This window comes from Biomphalaria glabrata, chromosome 4 (assembly GCF_947242115.1).
Source record: "Biomphalaria glabrata chromosome 4, xgBioGlab47.1, whole genome shotgun sequence".
In the NCBI taxonomy this organism is placed as follows: Eukaryota; Metazoa; Mollusca; class Gastropoda; family Planorbidae; genus Biomphalaria; species Biomphalaria glabrata.
In genome coordinates this window covers 31,713,945-31,737,363 of record NC_074714.1, presented here as the reverse complement: position 1 = coordinate 31,737,363, position 23,419 = coordinate 31,713,945, and the positions used below count along the sequence as shown (strand labels likewise).

At 36.2% G+C, this 23,419-nt stretch overlaps 1 protein-coding gene across 7 annotated transcripts in view; it reads right to left on the bottom strand.

The window, feature by feature from the left end:
- LOC106054744 (gelsolin-like protein 1) overlaps positions 1–21,010 on the bottom strand; it is a 40,870-nt gene extending 19,860 nt beyond the window's left edge. Inside the window, exons 1-2 of one of the 7 annotated variants that reach the window (XM_056028212.1) lie at positions 20,879–21,010; positions 2,951–3,078 (exon numbers count right to left, since the gene is read on the bottom strand). In XM_056028212.1, the coding sequence (XP_055884187.1) occupies positions 2,951–2,957 (7 nt within the window). In that variant the 5' untranslated portion in view covers positions 2,958–3,078; positions 20,879–21,010. The other 6 variants (XM_056028208.1, XM_056028211.1, XM_056028209.1 and 3 more) reach the window with 6 other exon arrangements.
- Between the last annotated feature and the right edge of the window lie 2,409 nt (positions 21,011–23,419).

The window sequence follows — 23,419 nt, the reverse complement described above, 5'->3', positions numbered from 1 at the left end:
TGGCTAGATTGTTTGGTACAATTATATATTCTATCGTAAATGTTTCGTTAGTTTTCTCATTTCTCATCGTTAGAGTGGCTTTCCCTATGGGGTTTATTTCAGTCTTATTCCACATTAGTAATCTTTGCGTAGCCTTTTCTATTTGATTATTATTGACGTATCTCTCCTGTATGGTATTTACATCAGCTCCACTATCCATTTGAAACTTTACACGGTGACCATTCACTGTCATAACTGCTGTCATCCTTTTCGTTTTGTGGTTCTCTAAAGACATCAGCCATTTATTTTATGATCATGACTTCATCTATTGTGTTCGACTGCAGCTGATTTTCATCCTCAGACATATCCTCTGACACCTGATGAATTTTATTTTTGCACATCGCGGAAAACTGTATCTCTCTACACGTTTGGCACATTTTATCTCATTCTGGGCACTTTTCCTTAGTGTAATCCTTCCACAATACCTGCATTTACCTTTCCGAGTGTTTGTTTTTGAAGATGTTTCTACTTTCTCAATGATTGGAGGGTCGGCTTGTATCTGTCTCAACTGTTTGTTGGCTGTCTCGCGTATGCTTGGCAAATTTCTATGCACCTTTCCAATGTTAGATTACTAACTCGTGTAGAGACGCACTTTAGGTAACTGACAGAGAACGCACAATATGAGGACATGAATCCAAAGCGAGACTGTAGATTAGATAGAGATTAACGGACAGTTGAGGCTAGGCTTTCCTAAAGGCAACATTATTTCTTAGAGTGACTGAGACTAGACTGTCCTGAAGTACACAGTTCTATTCTGACACAGGCCTGTTGATATACTTTAGTGTGGAGTGTCTTGATCTGAGCGTCTGTGGCCACGAACTCAATAGTAATATTACGCGTACATCAACAGGTAACCAATCTTCTGATCAGTACAAATTATACAGACCCAGATTTGACATCTCTACACTTGTAATAATTTCATTTTGAGGCATTCATGTCATAATGCAAGACTTTCAAATTTGCTCATCTTTCTTTCTTTTCCTTTCTGCATTTCAAGACCTTCATATATGTCCACCGCTTTTGTCCCTATAATTGTTTTAAAAATTTATAATTGTTTAAAAAAAAAAGTGGCCACTCTGACCTCCTCTGATTCTTCCACCTATCTTGTGGCTAACTCATAATTTCGCCAGCTCCGGTGAACCATTTCGAGGCCAATGTGTTACCTTCAACCTCGAGCGGCTCGGGTACAAGTAGAACTTTTCCAGCCGCCAGTGTAAAGGCGTAGCCCTGCAACTGTTGTCTGTTAAGTATTGCAAGCAATAATTCTTTATATCTAGCGATGAATGATTACCTCTGCTCATTAATACACCTCTGACACCATGTAGATTAAGATCTAGGTTCACAGTCAGCACTAAGCAAACAACTACCATTAGTGCCATGGCGGAAAGCAACACTTGATTATCTTGAACGAGTGCACCTTTGCGCACCATATCAACAACTGGGTATTATGGAGTGTGTGTTTCTATGGTGACGGTGAGAAGACGTTAACGATTGGTTGGTGGCTATGCAGCTTACAATAGTGATGCTTATCTTGCATCATTCTACAAGACTAACATTAAATTAATGCTCTCTACAATGAACAATAAATACTCCCTTGCCTCACAACCCATGAAACAGGCACATACACACACATCAGAATACAGAAGGAGGGGGGGGGGGGAAGCGCTTCGCTACCATTAAATCCCTGAAACTAATTCGTGCATTATTTTCTCTACAAAACTAGATCCCAGCTTCCTCGCCTTGTTTGTTCCATTACTGGTACCAGAATAAATTTCCGTTAGAAAACAAATCCGGGATTACGGTCGGTAACATCATTTATTGTTTGCACCACTTTTTACCTCTGTAATTAGTATAATTACTTTGTAATTAGCATTATTCAGTAGGCTGTTATTTTATTTATTGTGAATTTTTGTTTTGAAAAAAAAATTGTAATGATTGAGAAACAAAACAAAATAAGAACAAAAATTTAAAAAAGATTACAAAGAGTTTGTGTTTTTGTACAAACTCAGATGCGGCCCCCGATCCTTCCCTTAGATATGAAGATAAATATCACCAAACACCACAAGCTAAAAAAAAAATAACATGAAATGAGATCTTGTCTTTATTTCGAGATAGAAGCGCGATAGTGTGAACGTAGAAGACAGACCCATCCAACTAATGGGCAAAACGTTTTTCACCTTCCAGGGCTGTAGTAAAACGGATTGAGTTTCGCTTTATGATGTCTATTGTTTAAGTGATACATTTCAATTTATTACAAATCGAATGAGACAAGGATACCTCCCCGCCTCCCCCCAACCTCATTAAAATGTGCTGACTATGAGGTGTTACTAACACAGACTTGTCGCTAAGTAAAAAGGTTTTCTGTTGATCTCTTCAGGTGTTACTACCACCACCACCCAACTCTGAGTCTGTGAAGCCGATATTACAATGTTTTCCCTTACAATCTTTATCATTCATTAAACTTTGAACATTTCTCTACTTTCCCTTCTCTTATAATAATACAGACGTTACTTCAAAAAAAGGAAGATGATTACGTCCTGCGACGTATTCTATTGGAATGTCATTGACATGCTGTAATGACATGGACACTTTTTGCATGATCTAGTCTAACAACTATTCGACTCTAAACCCATCGCTCAGTTCAGAAGCCTCCGTTACACGTGACACAAAGCTGCGAGATTGAAATCTACAGTTTGACACACAATGTCTCCGCGTTTACTATCAAATCCTGTTCACGAACATCTCGCCACAAATGGCCTGCGTGTGAGTGTAGCCGTGTGGGCGAAGGAGTGTGTGAGTGTAGCCGTGTGGGCGAAGGAGAGTGTGAGTGTAGCCGTGTGTGTGAAGGAGTGTGTCGGTGTATAGGTTGTGACAGTTGTGAGTGAATGAGTGAGCTCAATTAGTTTTGTACCTGACATGTTATATGATAGTTCTTGTCACGTGACCAGCCTGCAATACTTCTGCTTGAGGTGAGGCACAGATCTCTTGGCAATCTAATAATGTCTGTCCACGAATCAATACAAGTTTTTCTGTTACTTTCTGTAGACAAAAATAAACTGTGTTAATTCTGAGACAGAAAGTCATTTATTAAGACGTATTGACTTATTAATATATATCGAAAGACCGTCACACAGACAACATATAAAAATAAATACATTACATTACATAAATGGGGGCCTACATCATGGGCGTAGCCAGGGGGGGGGGGTTCTTGGGGTTCAAACCCCCCCCCCCCCGAAATGAAATCCCCCCCCTTGGGGGGATTCGGAATTTAGTGACTGATTTTTTGCTTTGATTTTGTTTATTTTAGGTGAGATTTTAATACTAAACTATCACTTGCCCTAGCACAACCAAAGGGGTTTTGAGTTTAAAATCCCCTACCAGGGGGGTTCGAGTTTAAAAACCCCTACCAGGGGGGTTCGAGTTTAAAAACCCCTACCAGGGGGGTTCGAGTTTAAAACCCCTACCAGAGCGGTTCGAGTTTAAAAACCCCTACTAGGGGTTTTGAAACCCCCCACCAGGGGTTTTGAGTTTTAAACCCCCCGCCATCTTCAGTGTAAGAAAAAAAGCAAATTACGCACTCAAAATGCTATGAGCGTTGCCAAAAGGGGTTTTGAGTTTAAACCCCCATTCAGAGGGGTTTGGTGCTAAAAATACCTCTTCAATATAAAAAAAAAAGCAAATTACACACTAAAATTATTTGAGCGTAGCCAAGCCAATCGGGAGTTTTGAGTTTCATCTACAGGTGGCTTTTTTTTTAAGTTTAAAACCCCTCCAGATGGTTTTGAGTCTAAGATCCCCCTACAGAGCATTTTGAGGTGGAAAACCTCCAACAGAAGATTTTGACGATAAAACTTCTCTTTTCGATATAAAATCTAAAGCAAACTACAGAGCGTATTCAAGAGAGGTTACACATTTTTACCAGTGGCAGGGCTCCATTAATAAACTGCAGTGAATAGTCATCTACCGAAATCGAAAAACACTAAATATAGCTCAACAAAGATGGCTAAGACAGATTTCAGGAGTCAGTTATAGAGATCGGATCGAATTCAAGGAAATCCTATGCCGAACTGGAAGTCGACCCCTTAGTAAGATTGTGAGAGAACGACGCATGAGGTTTGCGGGACATGTTCTCCGACAAAATGAATTACGCATAAGAAGAGTTGCAATGATATCCTAGTACAACTTGACGCCACTCATTCATGGAGGTCCTCATGGTAGGTGGGAAGAGGCTTCAGACATTACCAGTGACAGATTTTTATGGAAACTGCTTGACGTCAAATGCTCCGAACGGCGTGGGAGGGTCTAAGTCAGTAAGAATAGCACATTAGGTTTTTGAAATAAAACTTTTAATAGCATTAAAATGGACTGTAGATACCTCAGAATATGCATTTTGTTTTCTTTCAATACCAGAAATAGTGCTTGGCGGCGGATCCTGGCGCTCCCCCAGACCCCCTTGCTAGTAATGGCGGGGAGTCCACAATTTTATGGAAAAAGCTTGATGGCAAATGCGCCGAACGACGAGGGAGGGTCTAAGTCAGTAAGAATAGCACATTAGGTTTTGAAATAGAACTTTTTAATAGCAGGAAAATGCACTGTAGATACCTTAGAATATGCATTTTGTTGGTTTTCAATATCAGAAATAGTGCTTGGCGGCGGATCCTAGCGCTCCCCCAGACCCATTTGATAGTAATGTCGGGGAATCTACAATTTTTTCACTAACTCATGGAAGAACCTATTATATTCTAGGGCACAATAAACGTCTTCCGAAAGAATGAAGGGTCAGAATGTAATAAAGATTATGTACACACACACACACACACACATAAATACATATAATTTTTTTTTCGCGGGGGATGGGGGGTAGGGGGGGGATTCACCCCCCCAACCCCCCCCCCCCCCCGAAAAAAAATCCTGGCTACGCCCATGGCCTACATACATATATACATACATACATACCGACAGATAGATGGACAGACACAAAAGATGTACAGACAAACAGACAGAAAGAACGATAGGAAGATAGATATGATCTGAACGTGTTCATAGATCGAAGATCAATATCTGGTGACTTTCTAGTCTACTTTCTAGGTACGAAGCGAGACATTAATTTCTACAATTTTTAACTAGCGATTTGAATTCCACAAACTTGAACCAGTTATTTATTTCGATGAACTATTACCACTGATCTCGGTTAGTTTCAACTAATGACTGATTTAACACCTACTATGGTCTTTTTGTCGTTCCTACCACTTCCTCTTGTGAACAATTAGATCATCTTAAAGTAAGTCAAAGTACAGGAAATGAACAATCAACTTAGAAATAGTCAAAACTGTTGTCTAATATTTGAACTGTAGTATGACTGTTTCACAGGGGTGATTACTGTGGAATAACTGTTTCACAAGGGATGATAACTATGGCATGAGAAGGCTAAGGAGTTCTACAAGAAGTCAGTCGTGAGAGAGAAGGACAAGGAAGTAGTTTACATTTCGTTTTCCTGCTTTTTATTTTAGCCACCTCCCCCGTACACAAATAAAATGCGCTATTTAACTTCCCTTATATAATACAATATAGTTGTGTGTCACAATACACTTATCAAATGACATGCAACACAATATCCTGGCCTGAGGTAATATGAACGGCGTAATTTCCTTGTACAAATGGTTTCCCAATAGCCTTATAATTTATATTACACATTCAGACATTATTTTTTTTTAAATGCGTGATACAAGAGGTTGACAGAAAACCTTTTACTTAGCGACAAGTCTGTGGTAGTAACACCTCAAGGGGTTAACAGAAAAACTTTAACTCAGCGACTAGTCTGTGGTAGTAACACCTCAAAAGTTTGTCAGAAAATATTTTACTTAGCGACTAGTCTGTGGTAGTAACACCTCAAGACACAGAACAAAGCTGCAAGACTTGTAAAGAATGAATGCTCACACTTGATTTAAATAACACTGTTAGTAAAATCACTCAATTTAGAGACAGTCCAGGACAGAAGACTCAAAAGTAAACTAGCAATAAAACATAAGACACTGAAACATATAGTACAAATACCTAAAAGAATATCCTAATAAAATACTCAGAAATACACAAAGATAAAGGTACATTTCTTAATTCATATGCAAAGACAAATCTTTCCAAGCCAGTAGAGCATGAAATGGGTTGCCTTAAATCAGCCAGGAAAACCAATGACTATGTACGACTGGATTAACCTTAATACGCACAGTACTTCATAACCTTTTTGTAAAGGTACATCTGTAACTTACAAGATAAAGAGGAGATAATTTGACAATATGTTCCAAAGTTAATACAAATTAATATGCAAATAATTATTTTTTCATCTAAGTTTAAGAAACAGATTGCGTGACACGATAAAATAGCCAACGACAACATAACCAACGACAACATAACCAACGACAACATAACCAACGACAACATAACCAACGACAACATAGCCATGAAAAAAAATAGCGCCCATGAAAAAATAACCTTAAATTCAATTTTCAGCATATATTTCGTATATTGTAAAATATAACTATGCAAACATGACAAGCACAATATGCAAAAGAAATGAAATATGTTAATATTATAATCATTTCTGTTATTACAGTGTGTTACGCAAACATTCTAGTGAAATAATTCCACCCTAAGTTTGCCACAGGCAATGAGACGCTAAGGTCAAGGCCAGATAATCTAGACACATATATCATACATACAGTCGCGCTGTTTTGTCGACGCTAATTTTCAGGATATTATATCGCGCTATTTGTGTCGTTCGCGATTTTGTCAGGTTACTAATAGAAAGTCAACAGGAAGATGCGAAACAAACATTTTTTTTCTCTCTAATCGTATTTGATATAACATTACATTTGCTGGAAACAATTTCTTGAAGCCAAGCATCCATTTATTACAAAGTTGACTTGACAAACAAGACATAACACAAGTTCATAAATACATCTGTCAGACGACACCTCTAGTGATACACTGTTTTAAAGAGGCATCAAAGTTTGAACGTCATTGTCCTTCAGCCTAACACAAAACATAAAGTTTAATGTCCTTATGCATAAGGCTAACTAACACAAAACATAAAGTTTAATGTCTTTATGCATAAGGCTAACGAACACAAAACATAAAGTTTAATGTCTTTATGCATAAGGCTAACGAAAACAAAACATAAAGTTTAATGTCTTTATGCATAAGGCTAACTAACACAAAATATAAAGTTTAATGTCTTTATGCATAAGGCTAACTAAAACAAAATATAAAGTTTAATGTCTTTATGCATAAGGCTAACTAACACAAAATAAAAAAAATTCCTAAGTCCTCGCTTCAAGAAAAACATTCAGATATCCACCAAGAAAAGAATGCGAGACTGCCTGACTTATTACAATCTTGCATTCCTAAGTTCAATGTTTCTACAGAAAAACAAACAAGAATGAACAGTAGTACACACGAACTTTCTAGGGAAGACGGGATGTAAAAAAAAAAGACACATCTCCATAAATGAACAAATAGTTTATTATTACTTGAAACTAGTGCTCTTAAGTTACTAGGCGAAGTGAACTCCACAAAACAACAAAGAAAATAAGTGATTCACTACTGCGTGTCACGTACAATACTAGACTGTCACATGTAGAATACTAGACTGTCACACGTACAATACTAGACTGTCACACGTACAATACTAGACTGTCACACGTAGAAGTCGAAAGCCAAAGACTAAATAAAACTGCATTGTGTTCGGTGATCCATTTAAGTGTCAGCTGATAACAATTCCTCCTCTACTAGAAAGTAGGCCAAATAATACATGATATCTCCCAAAGGACTCTATTTTTTAAGAACTTGAAGTTTATGTTTTGTAGGACATTGTGTCACAATCATTCCAATGATGTACCGCAATCCATTCTTGTTTTCTGAACAATTGATCTTATTAGGCAACTGTTGATTGCTAAACGTATTTCAATAGGTAGATGAATTGACTAGTGACGAAATCATTGAATCTATGAGATAAAGCCATGTCATAAAGACTTGCGTTCCATTTATAATACTAATAGAAACGAACCCATGAAGAGACAACAAGGGAAGGAATTTCTAAATAACTTAGAGATTTTGTTCACTCAGTTGCTTGTGGGTGCAAGAAATAATACTTTGAGAAACGGGAAGTCTTATTTCAGCAAAGAAGAGTACAATCAGACTTCCTCGTCCAGACGACTAGATCTTTGTTAAGATTATAGTCCTACTAGCGTTATTTCCCCTACATTTTGATGGATTAAAAATAGAACTTTAAAAATGTATTGCCTCAATAAAACGAAGTCTGTGCTAGGATGATTGATTGAAGTTGTCTATGCTTGACATTACTTGTAGAACAGCACATAGTTCTAGTGATGGGCAAAAGTTAACTAAAAAGTTGCTAACTTTAAGTTTAACAAAAAAAAAATAGTTAAGGCCAAAGTTTAATTAAAAAAAAATTGTTTAGTTAAAATCCTAGTTTAATTATTTTTTTTTAGTTACAAACTAAAAAGTTTAATTACAAATTTTACAAACTTTTTTAACATACATACCAATAAATATTTAGATCTATGTAATTCTGAGAATATATATAATGAATGATAGAGAGGAGAATAAACTAGATGGTGCACAGGTCACTAGAAAGCCTTTTGACCTTTACCCTATAATGGTCGCTATTCCCGCCAATTCAAGGTATTTGAAAGGCGAGAAAAATAAACGTGTTCATTATATTTCTAGCAAGTTTCGCTGCTTGATAAATCCTGATAATTCCTTGCTTCTATAGATCTACATTTTGCTGCTTTTTTTTTTATTAAACACCAGTATGTTCCTGTATAGCTGCAGGCAAAGAATTTTACTTTACTATAGATCTAAAAGAAATGTCGACTCTTTTTATTTTAAAACTTTTTACTAGATAGATCTATTTCTATTATCTAAAGTTAGAGTCTAGTAAGATCAAATCTACACTTTGTCTACGCCTTCCTCTGGAGTGTTACACGGTCCAACATGCTATATGACTCCTACATTTTTATTATCACAGTCCTACAGTGTTACATTTACAAATAGGCAACCCCCCACCGCCCTTCACGATTGGTTCCATGGATATTTTCATTTTAAAGAAAGATCCCAAGAAATGTTGTCTTATGTTTATTACAAGATGACCCATATCTCAAATAGCTTAGGACCAATGCCGGTCCTGGTCAACTATTGATAGGCACGCAAGATGAATTAAGTAAAGCGCTCTTAAATGTCAATAACACAATACGGAACTCTTTAGCTCTTCTATTTCTAAAGATAAAAAGAATGCAGCTTAACTCGTGATTTATTTCATTCAATAATTTCCTATTCTTTACAAGAACAAAGAGTGAAAGTCTATTTGGGAATGCAACTCTTAGAAACCTCGGGAAAAGACAAACTAAAGCTTCTTTACAAGTTAGTGATGAAATGTTTTTATTGTATTTTTGTCGTCAATCTGTGTTTTTGTGTCTCCAGTAAATCCTCCATGTCAAAGTAAAGCACAAAGTTATATCACTGTCATATGGACAGTAAGCTACTTGAGAATAGATATTACACTTTCTTTGCCTGAATGAATGTAAGACACTTTCATTGCACTGAATATAAGAGACATTTTGCGTTGAATGTAAAACACTTTCATTGCACTGAATATAAGAGACTTTTTGCGTTGAATGTAAGACACTTTCATTGCACTGAATATAAGAGACTTTTTGCGTTGAATGTAAGACACTTCCATTGCACTGAGTGTAAGAGACTTTCCGAGAAATTCAGTTTTTTTATGTAACATCTTGATCGTCAAGTTACCTATTTGAAGTTTTTCATAATGATATGTCATTCACCTTTTCATTGCTGAACCGATGTCCTCAAGTTTGTTTCAAGACGAAGTAAGTTGTACTAGAAAGACTGACTCTAATACGAGTGTAAATAAAACTTCTATTGAAGACTGAAGATATGTTTTTTAAAGTTTCTTTATAATAGATCTATAATTTAAAGTATGCTTTTTTTCTTAAACAATGTCACAGAACCAACCAACAAACAAACAGAACAACAGTTTTTATAAAGTTTAGAGCAGAGATCACTCACTCTGGTAACAACAAACAAACAGAACAACAGTTTTTATAAAGTTTAGAGCAGAGATCACTCACTCTGGTAACAACAAACAGAACAACAGTTTTTATAAAGTTTAGAGCAGAGATCACTCACTCTGGTAACAACAAACAAACAGAACAACAGTTTTTATAAAGCTTAGAGCAGAGATCACTCACTCTGGTAACAACAAACAGAACAACAGTTTTTATAAAGTTTAGAGCAGAGATCACTCACTCTGGTAATAACAAACAAACAGAACAACAGTTTTTATAAAGTTTAGAGCAGAGATCACTCACTCTGGTAATAACAAACAAACAGAACAACAGTTTTTATAAAGTTTAGAGCAGAGATCACTCACTCTGGTAACAACAAACAAACAGAACAACAGTTTTTATAAAGTTTAGAGCAGAGATCACTCACTCTGGTAACAACAAACAGAACAACAGTTTTTATAAAGTTTAGAGCAGAGATCACTCACTCTGGTAACAACAAACAAACAGAACAACAGTTTTTATAAAGCTTAGAGCAGAGATCACTCACTCTGGTAACAACAAACAGAACAACAGTTTTTATAAAGTTTAGAGCAGAGATCACTCACTCTGGTAATAACAAACAAACAGAACAACAGTTTTTATAAAGTTTAGAGCAGAGATCACTCACTCTGGTAACAACAAACAGAACAACAGTTTTTATAAAGTTTAGAGCAGAGATCACTCACTCTGGTAACAACAAACAAACAGAACAACAGTTTTTATAAAATTTAGAGCAGAGATCACTCACTCTGGTAACAACAAACAGAACAACAGTTTTTATAAAGCTTAGAGCAGAGATCACTCACTCTGGTATCAACAAACAGAACAACAGTTTTTATAAAGTTTAGAGCAGAGATCACTCACTCTGGTATCAATTTGGAACACATTTTGTTCTCCGACTTTCTATTCTTGGATTAAGTTGAAACTTTGCGCAATTATTCAGTGTACGTAACAAAACACGAATCAATTAAAAAAAAAACAAATAATTAATTAAATAGAGCTAATTAGTTTTGTTATAATACATTATAGAGATATATAGCTGTAAATATGGAGTTCTTCCTCTAAAAAATTCCCTCCCTCTCTCTCTCTCTCTCTCTCTCTTTTTAATTAAAAAAATATTGTGTCTATTTGGCTTGTTACCTCTTCACTACGTGAGAAACACGAAACAAAACCAGTGCGATTCTGACGTCATACATCCACCTTCAAACGAGTGGAACACCTTGCTAAGCTGACATGTACACGAGCACATTGCAACTATCGGCTTTCATCATGACTAGCACTGCTAATAGTGAAAACAGAATGTTGCTTCAACAAAAAACTAAACTAAAAACTTGACAAGTGTAGGGTTGTTCAATCTAATACAGCAGATGCTGGTGTCAAGTTGTTCAAATGGAAATCGATTATGTCATAAAATACCTACACTTTCAGATCCTAGACTGTATTGATGAAATATGGATATGGAAAACCGTTCGTTCTAAAACCACTCGCCAAGGTTTTATTTTCTTTAAGATGTTTGGAGGGGGGGGGGAATTAAATATTTAAAAAAAAAAAGAACTATCAGAAGCTGATATTGCTTTTTGTAAAGTACCACTCAACGAAGGAGTATAGATTTAGTATTTATTTACAGCCAACAGTAAGTTACACATATAATATTGAATACATAATCATCAATAACTAAAAATACTAAATGTGTCCAAATTAATACTACAGGCGCTTAGACTAGATTCAATTAACAAAGGAAATCAATGCCACACATAGTATTACCCCCAGATAGTCCGTTCACACACATAGCAAGAATAATAATATCACATCTCCTTACGCTAGGCTTAATAACTGATAAACAATCATAAGCACCCTACTCAGACCAGGTCAGCTCTCCAACTGCTAGACTGACCGCTAGAAACCTTATTGTCCCCCCTTGAAAATCCCTTGATAAAAACAATTCACAAACCAACTAGTAAAATAAACAAACACACACACTGAATCTGACACCTGACACACCCCTGCTCTTGACACTAATATAATGTGTATAGTTCCAATGTTGCCATTTCGACTTCCATGAAGTACTTGTACAATTAAACTGAGACCAAGCATGAACTTTGAGTGCTAAGTTTGCTAGTAGGTCTATATGAAACGGGAAAAGGACATTCAAGAATCTGTCAAAAGTCATTTTTTAATGGATTGAGTAACAGAGAGTTGACACAGTGAAGACATTCCAATAGACCTCCGCCAACAATTCTGTTCAATTTCTGCTACGCATCGTAATATTCTTCTTTTTTTTCTTTTTTGTCATTGAAACAGCTTCGTAACAAAACTGAACACAAACACGAACTAATGACGTTCTGAGCCATCACAGAAGTATGCAAGCTAAATGAAGCCTACAGCGAATGTTTCTCACATTTCAATATCGTCCAGCGACTCCATCTTTATCCCTATTTGTTTTGACCTTATTTGACCATCGCGCTCATGTTACCGTGATGCAGGGCGCTCTGGAAAGCTGCCCATAACACACAAAATCGCTCCTCAACTGAGGACTGCAACTGCTAAGTGGGGAAGGGGGGGGGGATGACATTTTTTCCCCCAGGAGAGGGGAAGTAAAAAGGTGTAGAAACTAGGCCAGAGGTCTCATTGTAAAACTCTTTCAAAATCGGATGCAACTTATTGATTCAGTTTGATTTGAAACCCTTGGTAGAGGCAATCGAACTCAACTAACACAGACTACTAGTATTAATAGGATAATAGAGAAATGGATTTCTTCAAATGCCTTTATTATTAACTCACTCTGTCTGGTACAAATCTTCTATCAACTCTGTCTGTCTGTCTGGTACAAATCTTCTATCAACTCTGTCTGTCTGTCTGTCTGGAAAAAATCTTCTATCAACTCTGTATGTCTGTCTGTCTGGTACAAATCTTCTTTCAACTCTGTCTGTCTGTCTGGCACAAATCTTCTTTCAACTCTGTCTGTCTGTCTGGTACATATCTTCTTTCAACTCTGTCTGTCTGGTACAAATCTTCTATCAACTCTGTCTGTCTGTCTGGAACAAATCTTCTATCAACTCTGTCTGTCTGGAACAAATCTTCTATCAACTCTGTCTGTCTGTCTGGTACAAATCTTCTTTCAACTCTGTCTGTCTGTCTGGTACAAATCTTCTATCAACTCTGTCTGTCTGTCTGTCTGGTACAAATCTTCTTTCAACTCTGTCTGTCTGTCTGGCACAAATCTTCTTTCAACTCTGTCTGTCTGTCTGGTACAAATCTTCTATCAACTCTGTCTGTCTGTCTGGTACAAATCTTCTATCAACTCTGTCTGTCTGTCTGTCTGATACAAATCTTCTATCAACTCTGTCTGTCTGTCTGTCTGGTACACATCTTCTATCAACTCTGTCTGTCTGTCTGGTACAAATCTTCTATCAACTCTGTCTGTCTGGTACAAATCTTCTTTCAACTCTGTCTGTCTGTCTGTCTGGTACAAATCTTGTATCAACTCTGTCTGTCTGTCTGTCTGGAACAAATCTTCTATCAACTCTGTCTGTCTGTCTGTCTGGAACAAATCTTCTATCAACTCTGTCTGTCTGTCTGTCTGGTACAAATCTTCTTTCAACTCTGTCTGTCTGTCTGGCACAAATCTTCTTTCAACTCTGCCTCTCTGTCTGGTACAAATCTTCTTTCAACTCTGTCTGTCTGTCTGGTACAAATCTTCTTTCAACTCTGTCTGTCTGTCTGGCACAAATCTTCTTTCAACTCTGTCTGTCTGTCTGGTACATATCTTCTTTCAACTCTGTCTGTCTGGTACAAATCTTCTATCAACTCTGTCTGTCTGTCTGTCTGGAACAAATCTTCTATCAACTCTGTCTGTCTGTCTGGTACAAATCTTCTTTCAACTCTGTCTGTCTGTCTGGTACAAATTTTCTTTCAACTCGGTCTGTCTGGTACAAATCTTCTTTCAACTCTGTCTGTCTGTCTGGCACAAATCTTCTTTCAACTCTGTCTGTCAGTCTGGTACAAATCTTCTTTCAACTCTGTCTGTCTGTCTGGTACAAATCTCTTATCAACTCTGTCTGTCTGTCTGGTACAAATCTTCTTTCAACTCTGTCTGTCTGTCTGGTACAAATCTTCTATCAACTCTGTCTGTTTGTCTGTCTGGTACAAATCTTCTATCAACTCTGTCTGTCTGTCTGTCTGGTACAAAACTTCTTTCAACTCTGTCTGGCACAAATCTTCTTTCAACTCTGTCTGTCTGGTACAAATCTTCTATCAACTCTGTCTGTCTGTCTGTCTGGAAAAAATCTTCTATCAACTCTGTCTGTCTGTCTGTCTGGTACAAAACTTCTTTCAACTCTGTCTGGCACAAATCTTCTTTCAACTCTGTCTGTCTGGAACAAATCTTCTATCAACTCTGTCTGTCTGTCTGGTACCAATCTTCTATCAACTCTGTCTGTCTGTCTGGTACAAATCTTCTATCAACTCTGTCTGCCTGTCTGTCTGGTACAAATCTTCTATCAACTCTGTCTGTCTGTCTGTCTGTCTGGTACAAATCTTCTATCAACTCTGTCTGTCTGTCTGTCTGTCTGGTACAAATCTTCTATCAACTCTGTCTGTCTGTCTGTCTGGTACAAAACTCGAACACGTTATTTCTCCCACTTCTCATTCTAGGATCAAAATGAAATTTGAAAAAAATTGAAACAAGTATCCATTGTCGAAGACATCAATATAAAATTTTACACAAATAGGGATATAATAATAATATTTATTATCCGTAAGGAAATTTGTTTTACAATTGTGCATGCCAAAAAAACAAGAGCCAACATTTGAACGATAGCACCTAAGATATAGCCCAGTTTCTTTTGAACATTCCATGCGACATTGACAACAGCAAGTGACATTTTGTTCAACGATTTCATTGCCAAAAGAACAAAATAGTTTTTGTGTCTATTTGTTTTTGTGTCTATTTGTTTTTGTGATCGGTGTCTTAGATCTTTTTTGTGAGGGTCAAAAGTAAAAATCATGAAGAAGAGGGTGAATTTTTTATGTTGAAAATCTTTACAGCTTCTTTTTTTTTGTTGTTGTTCAAATAGTTGTCTAAGTGCGGTTTGTTTATTGCCTATGATCTTACTAGCAGCATTGACAATTGTATCAAGTTTATTTAATTTGTTATGTTCAGATTGCCAAACCATTTGTAAGCCTCCATGCACTAAGGCTCCGTACTGGGATTAATCCTTTACAGCACGGTCCAGGTATCTGGCAGTGTTCTGTAGGGTCTGTCTGTCTCCGTACAGAGCGCGACCCCCGCATGCACCAGTTCTGTTTCAAGACTAGTTCTATCTTTGAAAGTGTTTCTGTGCATCTTGCAGTCGTAGAGGATGTGTTCCACGGTTTCGTCTTCCTCGTAGCAGTGTCCACATCTGGGGCCGTGATTCTCTCAAATCCTAGCGAAGTAGGCTCCTATCGGACAGTGTCCAGTGCGGAATCGTGCCAAGATTGCTTGCTCCTTTCTGTCTAGCTGCCACCACTTGTCTTTTCTGTTTGGGCGTTTGAGAACTTTCCAGTCTTCCTGTTCTGTGTTACAAAGGTCCTAGCTTTTGTACCATTTGAACTTGATCCATTCACAAATCCTCGCTTTTGCACTCTCGTATGTTTGCGGCTCCTCTGGTGGGTCTAGAAGCGTTCCTAGCTTCGCCAAACTGTCGGCCCTCTCGTTTCCTCTGATTCCACAATGTGATGGAACCCATTGCATCACTATACCAGGCAGTGACGTTGAACCTTAAAATACTGCAGGTGTGATTATGGTCAAACATTGTATTTTCATTAACATTAAAGGACGACATTTTTCTTAGTACCTTAATCTTTGTTGCCCTTTTTACAATACGTCTAATCAAGTCAGAAATTCATGGAACCTGGAACCTGCATGGACAGCTGATCTCAAAAATGACTCTAACGATTTTCCTAGAAATTTAACACTTGATGTATACCGCTGAGAAAAGAATGACTAGCTCGTTGGAACATGATGAAAACTCTAGTTTGACCGTTATCATTTTTCAAGTAAAAAAAAATAAATTTAAATTTGGCTAAAGATTTAGATATAAGTCTAGGTCCAACGTTTTGAAAGGACACTCGAGTTCGATATGGATTTGGAATTTTTATAAAAGGGATGAGATATCAATGAACAAGATTCTTGCAAAGTGTTGTGTGAGTCTAGGTCTTTGTTAATAAAATTCAAAATGACAATATAGCATCATCTACATCTACATCTACCTCTAGATCTACATCTACCTCTAGATCTACCTCTACATCTACATCTACCTCTAGATCTACCTCTACATCTACATCTACCCCTAGATCTACCTCTACATCTACATCTACCTCTAGATCTACATCTACATCTACCTCTAGATCTACATCTACATCTACCTCTAGATCTACATCTACATCTACCTCTAGATCTACATCTACATCTACCTCTAGATCTACATCTACATCTACCTCTAGATCTACATATACATCTACATCTACCTCTAGATCTACACATTTTCTCTAGTGAGAGGTTATGACGTAAACGATGCAATAGTTCAGTTCTCTCCCTCAGATAAGTTTGAACATTTTTTTTTTTAGTTTTTAGCGGCCCCCGTAAGGGGAAAAAAGCCGCTATTAGGTTTGTGCAAAATGTCCGTCTGTCCGTCTGTCTGTCTGTCCGTCTGTCCGTCTGTCACACTCTGATCTCGAAAACTAGAAGAGATATAAAAAACATTATTTCATCATTAAATGCGGCTTGAAAAGTTTAGGTGCAACGGCTACTTTTGGTTTTCTAAAAGCAAACCGTTTAATTTATAAAATTAATTATGCAAGCGATTTTTTTCATAAAAATACACCAATTCTAAAACAATTACGTAAATGTAAGGGAGGCAATGTTACAATATGCTAACAAAGATGGACAATTGTTGTGTATTTCAGTATCACTAAATCAAATATATTTTTAAAATGTACAGGAAATGTTTACAACAAATATAAATAATAGTTAAAGATGTTTTTTCTGGTCAACTAGCTGCAAAAATTAAAAGAAAACATTTCTGTTTGTTTATAAAGGCCAATAATGCACTTTGTATGTAAATATCACGCACATTTTTTTTATTAGACTTTTTATGCAGCGATTTTCGTGCAGTAGCGTAACGTCGCAACATGATCAGGTGCTAAACCAATTCCTTAAACTTTTTTAAAAAATCAGATTTTATTTATTTTTTGTTTAGTACCCCCATCCGAATAAAAGAAGATTATTTTTGTACGTTTTGTTTGTTGGTCGGTCTGTCCGTCACGATTAGATTAATAAAACTAGAACTCTAAAAGCTATTGAAAATCTGATTTACCCTTTAATGTTCCTCCCGTAACATCTCAATAGTTTTAAGTATCTAAAAATTGAGTGTTCCGGATTTTTTTGTGTAAAACTAATCAACGCCAACAAATGTTTGTTTGCTCTTCTAACTTATATTACATTCAATTTCCATGCTTAAATGCTGCAAAAACACATTATTAATAATATGTTGTTCCGTTTTTTATGTAAATAGCATATTAATGCTAAATCAAAATCTCTATACTGACTTTTATTTCATTAAGTGTAAAAATGTTCCGGATATTGTTTTATAAAACATGAATTATGCCTAATCATTGTTTGATATCGCATAATTTACTAATATTACACTTATATTATTTGACAATGCGTCACTATAATTTGGTTATCAATATCAAATTGTTCCGTATTTTCATTTTTATACAAATTTTAAAAATATCGACAATAGGTTGTTCAGGGCTTTAAAAAAAAGTAATTTACTATAATTGATTACTGAAAATTACTTTTTAGACATTTAATTTTCTTGCTGAAACATAACATAGAAGTTTTGTAATCGATAAAGAATGTTCCGGATTTTGTTTCTTACAAATCGTCGCCAGAAATTTCCGAATTTATTTAAAAATCTACTAACGCCAAATAATTGTTTGAACTCCCTCTTTTAATTAATAAACAAATAATCTTCTCATTTACGAAATAATGTTTTTACGGATTTGTATGAAAAATATTTTAACTCACTTCTCTCTTACAGTACATTTAACTTTCTACCTAAAACATTAAAAAAATCTAATTATCGTTAATATTATGTTCCGATTTTTAAGGAAAACAGAATCCAAACACCAAAGTAAGGTATGAAAATCTCTCCACATGGCTGTAGTACATCTAATTTTTATGCGAGACCATCCAAAAAATTTAATTAACGGTATTACATTTATCTGAAATTCTCTTTTTCTTTTACTATTTATACAAACATCCGGAACAATCTATTATATAAACTTTTCAATTGTGTTCATACCTAAAAATTATTGCGATGTTTTGAAACGTAAAATAAAGGTTATTCAATTTTTAATAACTGACAGACCGACTGACAGACAAAACGCAAAAACAATGCGGCATTGATCCTCTTTAAATAAATTCTATTAGAACTCAGTGCAAAATGTCTATGAACCCTCGTTAAATATCTCGAGTAAATAAAGACATTTTTTTATGGTACCGGTACTAGCCTATTGTGAGGTAATGGAATTTTTTTTCTTTGACGTCATATGAATGGACTCTTGAAATGTAATGCTAAAAGAACGCACTCTGTGCACCAATGTCTATTAACCCTCGAAAAATTGCTCGTATTGATGAAAACATATTTTAGTCTAACTAAGCCGTGTGACGTAGTGTTTTTTTTCCTTTGACGTCATATGGAATGAATTCTTTAAATGAAATGCTAAAAAAAAACGCACTCTGTGCACCAATGTCTATGAACACTCGATAAATGGCTCGTATTGAGCGATTTTTAGTCTAGCTAGGCCGTGTGATGTAGTGTTTTTTTTTCATTTGACGTCATATGGAATGAATTCTTTAAAAGAAATGCTAAAAAAACGCACTCGGTGCACCAATGTCTATGAACACTCGATAAATGGCTCGTATTGATGAAGGCGATTTTTAGTCTAGCTAGGTCGTGTGACGTAGTGTTTTTTTTCCCTCTGACGTTATATGGAATTAATTCTTCAAATGAAATGCTAAAAGAACTCGGTATAGTAATGTTTATTAAGCCTCGTTATGTGACTCGCGTTTAAAAAAGGAATGATATCTTGATTTAGATCTAATCTAGATTTTTTAAACTAGATCTAGATTTTTATTACAGTATATCTAGATCTGGATTTATATTCTAATTAAAATTATTTTAAAGTCTAGATCTAGAATTTCTAGATCTAGTTTAGACTAAAATAGACTAGATTAAGATGTAGAATTTCAATTTCTAAACTTAAAGTGTAAAAAAAAGTGTAGATTTTCATTTCCAAACGTTTTGATCAATATTGCAATGTTATAATATACTAAAACTAATCTACTATTTTTTATTTAATTTAAATTTACGGCAAATGAATCTTTGAAACATTATTACTTTTGACCATCAAAATTAAATCACCTCTTGAATATTATTTGCGAATATGCAGATCCGACAGGGATCCGACTTCGACTGAGACCGCCTCTGAGTTTGTGTAACACAAACTCTTTTTGTAATCTTGTTTTTTTTTTAATTTTATTTCATATAAGGTAAAATGTTTCTGTTAATAAGGATGTAGATATCTATCAGACATTTGAAGACCACAAGAAAATGTGACAGTAGGTATGTATGTATGTATCAATGATTTGAAGACCACATGAGAATGTGGCTATAACTGTATTCACGTTATTTTCCTCAATATGTAAATGTCACAATGATAAACCATTTGTTGATCACACGAAAATGTGGGTGTATCTGTAAATCAACTATTTGATGCTTACATCACTTTATCAACTAGAACTAGATCAAAATTTTGATATTTAAAGGATTTACGGGCACGACATGGCCTAAATTGTGCCGATGTGCCTAAACTCAAACACCCCCCCCCCCTGATTCAGCCTTTAAGTTTAACAATATTCAATTTCAAAACAACAACAAAACCAATACAATATTACGCGTCAAACTTTCAAAATATTTTCTTCAAAACAATATAAGAACAGCACTTTGTCCAAAATTCAAAATATTTTCTTTAAAACAATATAAGATCAGCACTTTGTCCAAAATTCAAAATATTTTCTTAAAAACAATATAAGAACAGCACTTTGTCCAAAATTCAAAATATTTTCTTTAAAACACTATAAGAATACAGCACTTTGTCCAACATTTAACTTGAAAAACTTATTCGAAGTGTGACAGCTGTTATGTGCATTGAGGTGTGCGTGTGTGTGTGGTGTGTAGTTTTTACCGTTGACTTAACATTCTCCTTTCAATAACTCCAACTTATAAGTTTGTCTAATTCACTTGACCTTAATTCTGTACAGCTCAAAACAAATCTAATAATCGTCACGCCCGAGTAATGTTAGGCTAAGGCTAAATGAACACATACGATCAACTTACCTGAACTGAAGTAGGTCTTGACCTAAGCAACTATTCTTTGATCCACTAAACTGAAGTAGGTCTTGACATAAGCAACTATTCTTTGCTCCACTAAATTGTCCTACTTTAAACTTTGGTCTCACACAATCAGTACATGCGTGTGTTCTTTCCCTAAAGCCTGTTGTTGCGATTCCAAAGAATTTCATCCAATGAAATCATGGAAAAAAAAAGTTTATTTATAGGTCCTATGATGTTGTGACAACTTACCGCCAGTGCCAGTGACGCGTCAACTCAAACTGTCCTGGTGTATTGTAAAACTCTCTTTATCAGTCGCACGTGAACTCACATATCACTTCTGCTAACTGTACGACTGCTGGGCCTCTCAAAGGCGTGCGTCACACAACACTGGGGAAACAGCTTGCAGGTGATTTAGGTGACAGAATCCATGGATTAATTTTACAGCACCCGCTGTCGTTTTGGTCTAATCTCTGGTTTAAAGCCAATCATTTCTACTTTGTTAATTGAATGTATTATTTAGTATATTTTTACACATTAAATTTAAATAGAACAAAAATGCAAGGGCTTACAGTAGAGCTTTCTATGGCATAGTTTCTAGCCTTTCATAAACATCAACACGAGAGCCATCTGATTATTGATCAGTCAATAGATGCCTTGTGCTGATGCTATGTCACTTGTGTATCCTCTTTTAGAGAATTAAAATTTTGTCTAATGCCATTTGAAAGTTAGCAGACATTAACAGCAATGACTGGCGGAAGTATGTTTGGTCATCTGGGAACGAGGAAGTCTCTGTTATTTTCTTTGATGTTTGGGTCACCTCCCCTTATTTTCTCATTCCACGCTGACTAAGTTCAAGATGTTGATTTATCAAGAAATTGGTTTCATAAGTTTTATTCTTTGTGGGGAAACCAGAAAGGATAGAGATTACTCTGATTACCAGGTGATACCACGTGATGTCAAGGTCACAGATGCAATATAAACAACCTCGTCAAAGAGACCCAGTTACAGCCACAGGTGACATAACGCAGCCAGTAATCATTACTACTGCAGTGCGATTTAAAAACAACAATGATTGCAAGAAGTTCGTGTGAGAAGAATATCCAAAGTAGGAGAGAGAAGAGAGAGTGAAAAAGAACAAATACATAAATGCAATGTTTCTCAAACTTTTATTCGCTACGCCAGCTCGCATACGCATTCTGTTTGCCTCAGCCAGCAGTGCTCCCCCAGCAAAGCCCAGACACCAAGCATTTCTTTACATTCCGAGTTGGACAAGATGGCCCCCAGCAAAGCCCAGACACCAAGCATTTCTTTACCTTCCGAGTTGGACAAGATGGCCCCCAGCAAAGCCCGGACACCAAGCATTTCTTTACATTACGAGTTGGACAAGATGGCCCCAAGCAAAGCCCGGACACCAAGCATTTCTTTACATTACGAGTTGGACAAGATGGCCCCCAGCAAAGCCCGGACACCAGCATTTCTTTACATTCCAAGTTGGACAAGATGCCTCCTCTGGAGTCTACAATGCGCTATCCATCCTTGTCAAACTTGAGGTCCAATGAAAGGAAGAAAGAAACGCGAGAGAATCTTGAGGTGTACAAAGCTGCACGTCTATAAACGTTGTAGTCTCAGTGCGATCATGTCCAGTGCATATTAAACGAGAAGTCTTGTTGCGGGCCTGTCTGGCAAATGTCCATAGAATGACGTCACGGTGATTCAACGCACTTTAGACGTCAGCCAGACGGAGACGTTTGAAATGCTTTTCGTTTTGTTTTTAAAAACGTTTTCAAGAGATCGTGTTGCAGACGTGACTAGAGGACTTCGAGCAACAGTTCTTCAATTAAAACTGGTCACAATGTCACGATTGGTGTACGTGTCTTCTAAGAATGATTCTATTCTAACACGACTGCCATGTTACCCAGATTACAGCAGACAAGTACACAACGGGACTTCAAAGTAAGGTTAAGGCACGGGTGGGCAAAATACAGGCGCGGGCCAGATTATACGCAACCAATCTTATCTTATATACAGACGTTACTTACAAAAAGAAGATGATTACGTCCTACGTGTCATGCATCTATCATGCATGTTAACCAATGACTTAAATTCTGCCAAGTCACTGGTTTTCCTGGCTAGCTCAGGCAACCCATTCCATGCTCTAATAGCACTAGGGAAGAAGGAGCATTTGTACAAATTTGTCCTAGCATATGGAACGAGGAATGTGTCTTTCTGAGTATTTTATTAGATTTTGTTTTTGTATTTGAATATTATGATTCAGTGTTTTATGTATATTGGGCAATGCTTGACTAGTCCGTTTCGTTTTTTTGATTAAAAAGTAGAATCACAAATTGGCCGGAAGTGGCTTTTTTCCTTATATATCTTTGCATTTTTCAGTTCTCTTTTTAAATTAAACTGACAATATTTAGTGATTTTATTAAAGGTTATAGGTATGACCAGTTCGTAAGAATGAAAAGATCAACTAATAGTAGATCAAAATAATCTTCCAGTTTAAGTAACGAGAATAGATTTTCAACATTTGTTTGCCTACCATCTAGAAGTATACATTATCATTGCCCATGTAGGGAAAGCTTGTGTATAATCGTGTACTTCATGTAAGTCACTATTCGTTGCACTAGATTTGGGCAATGGACTTTGATGGAATGTTTAAACAAATGGATTGAAACATAAACGTTCAAAGTGAATCTGAAGCACCATGCAGTAGTTTCCCTTTTTTCTAGGCTTATTTGTTATCTTTTATTGTAGATTACAGAATGCACTATAAGTTCCCCATTT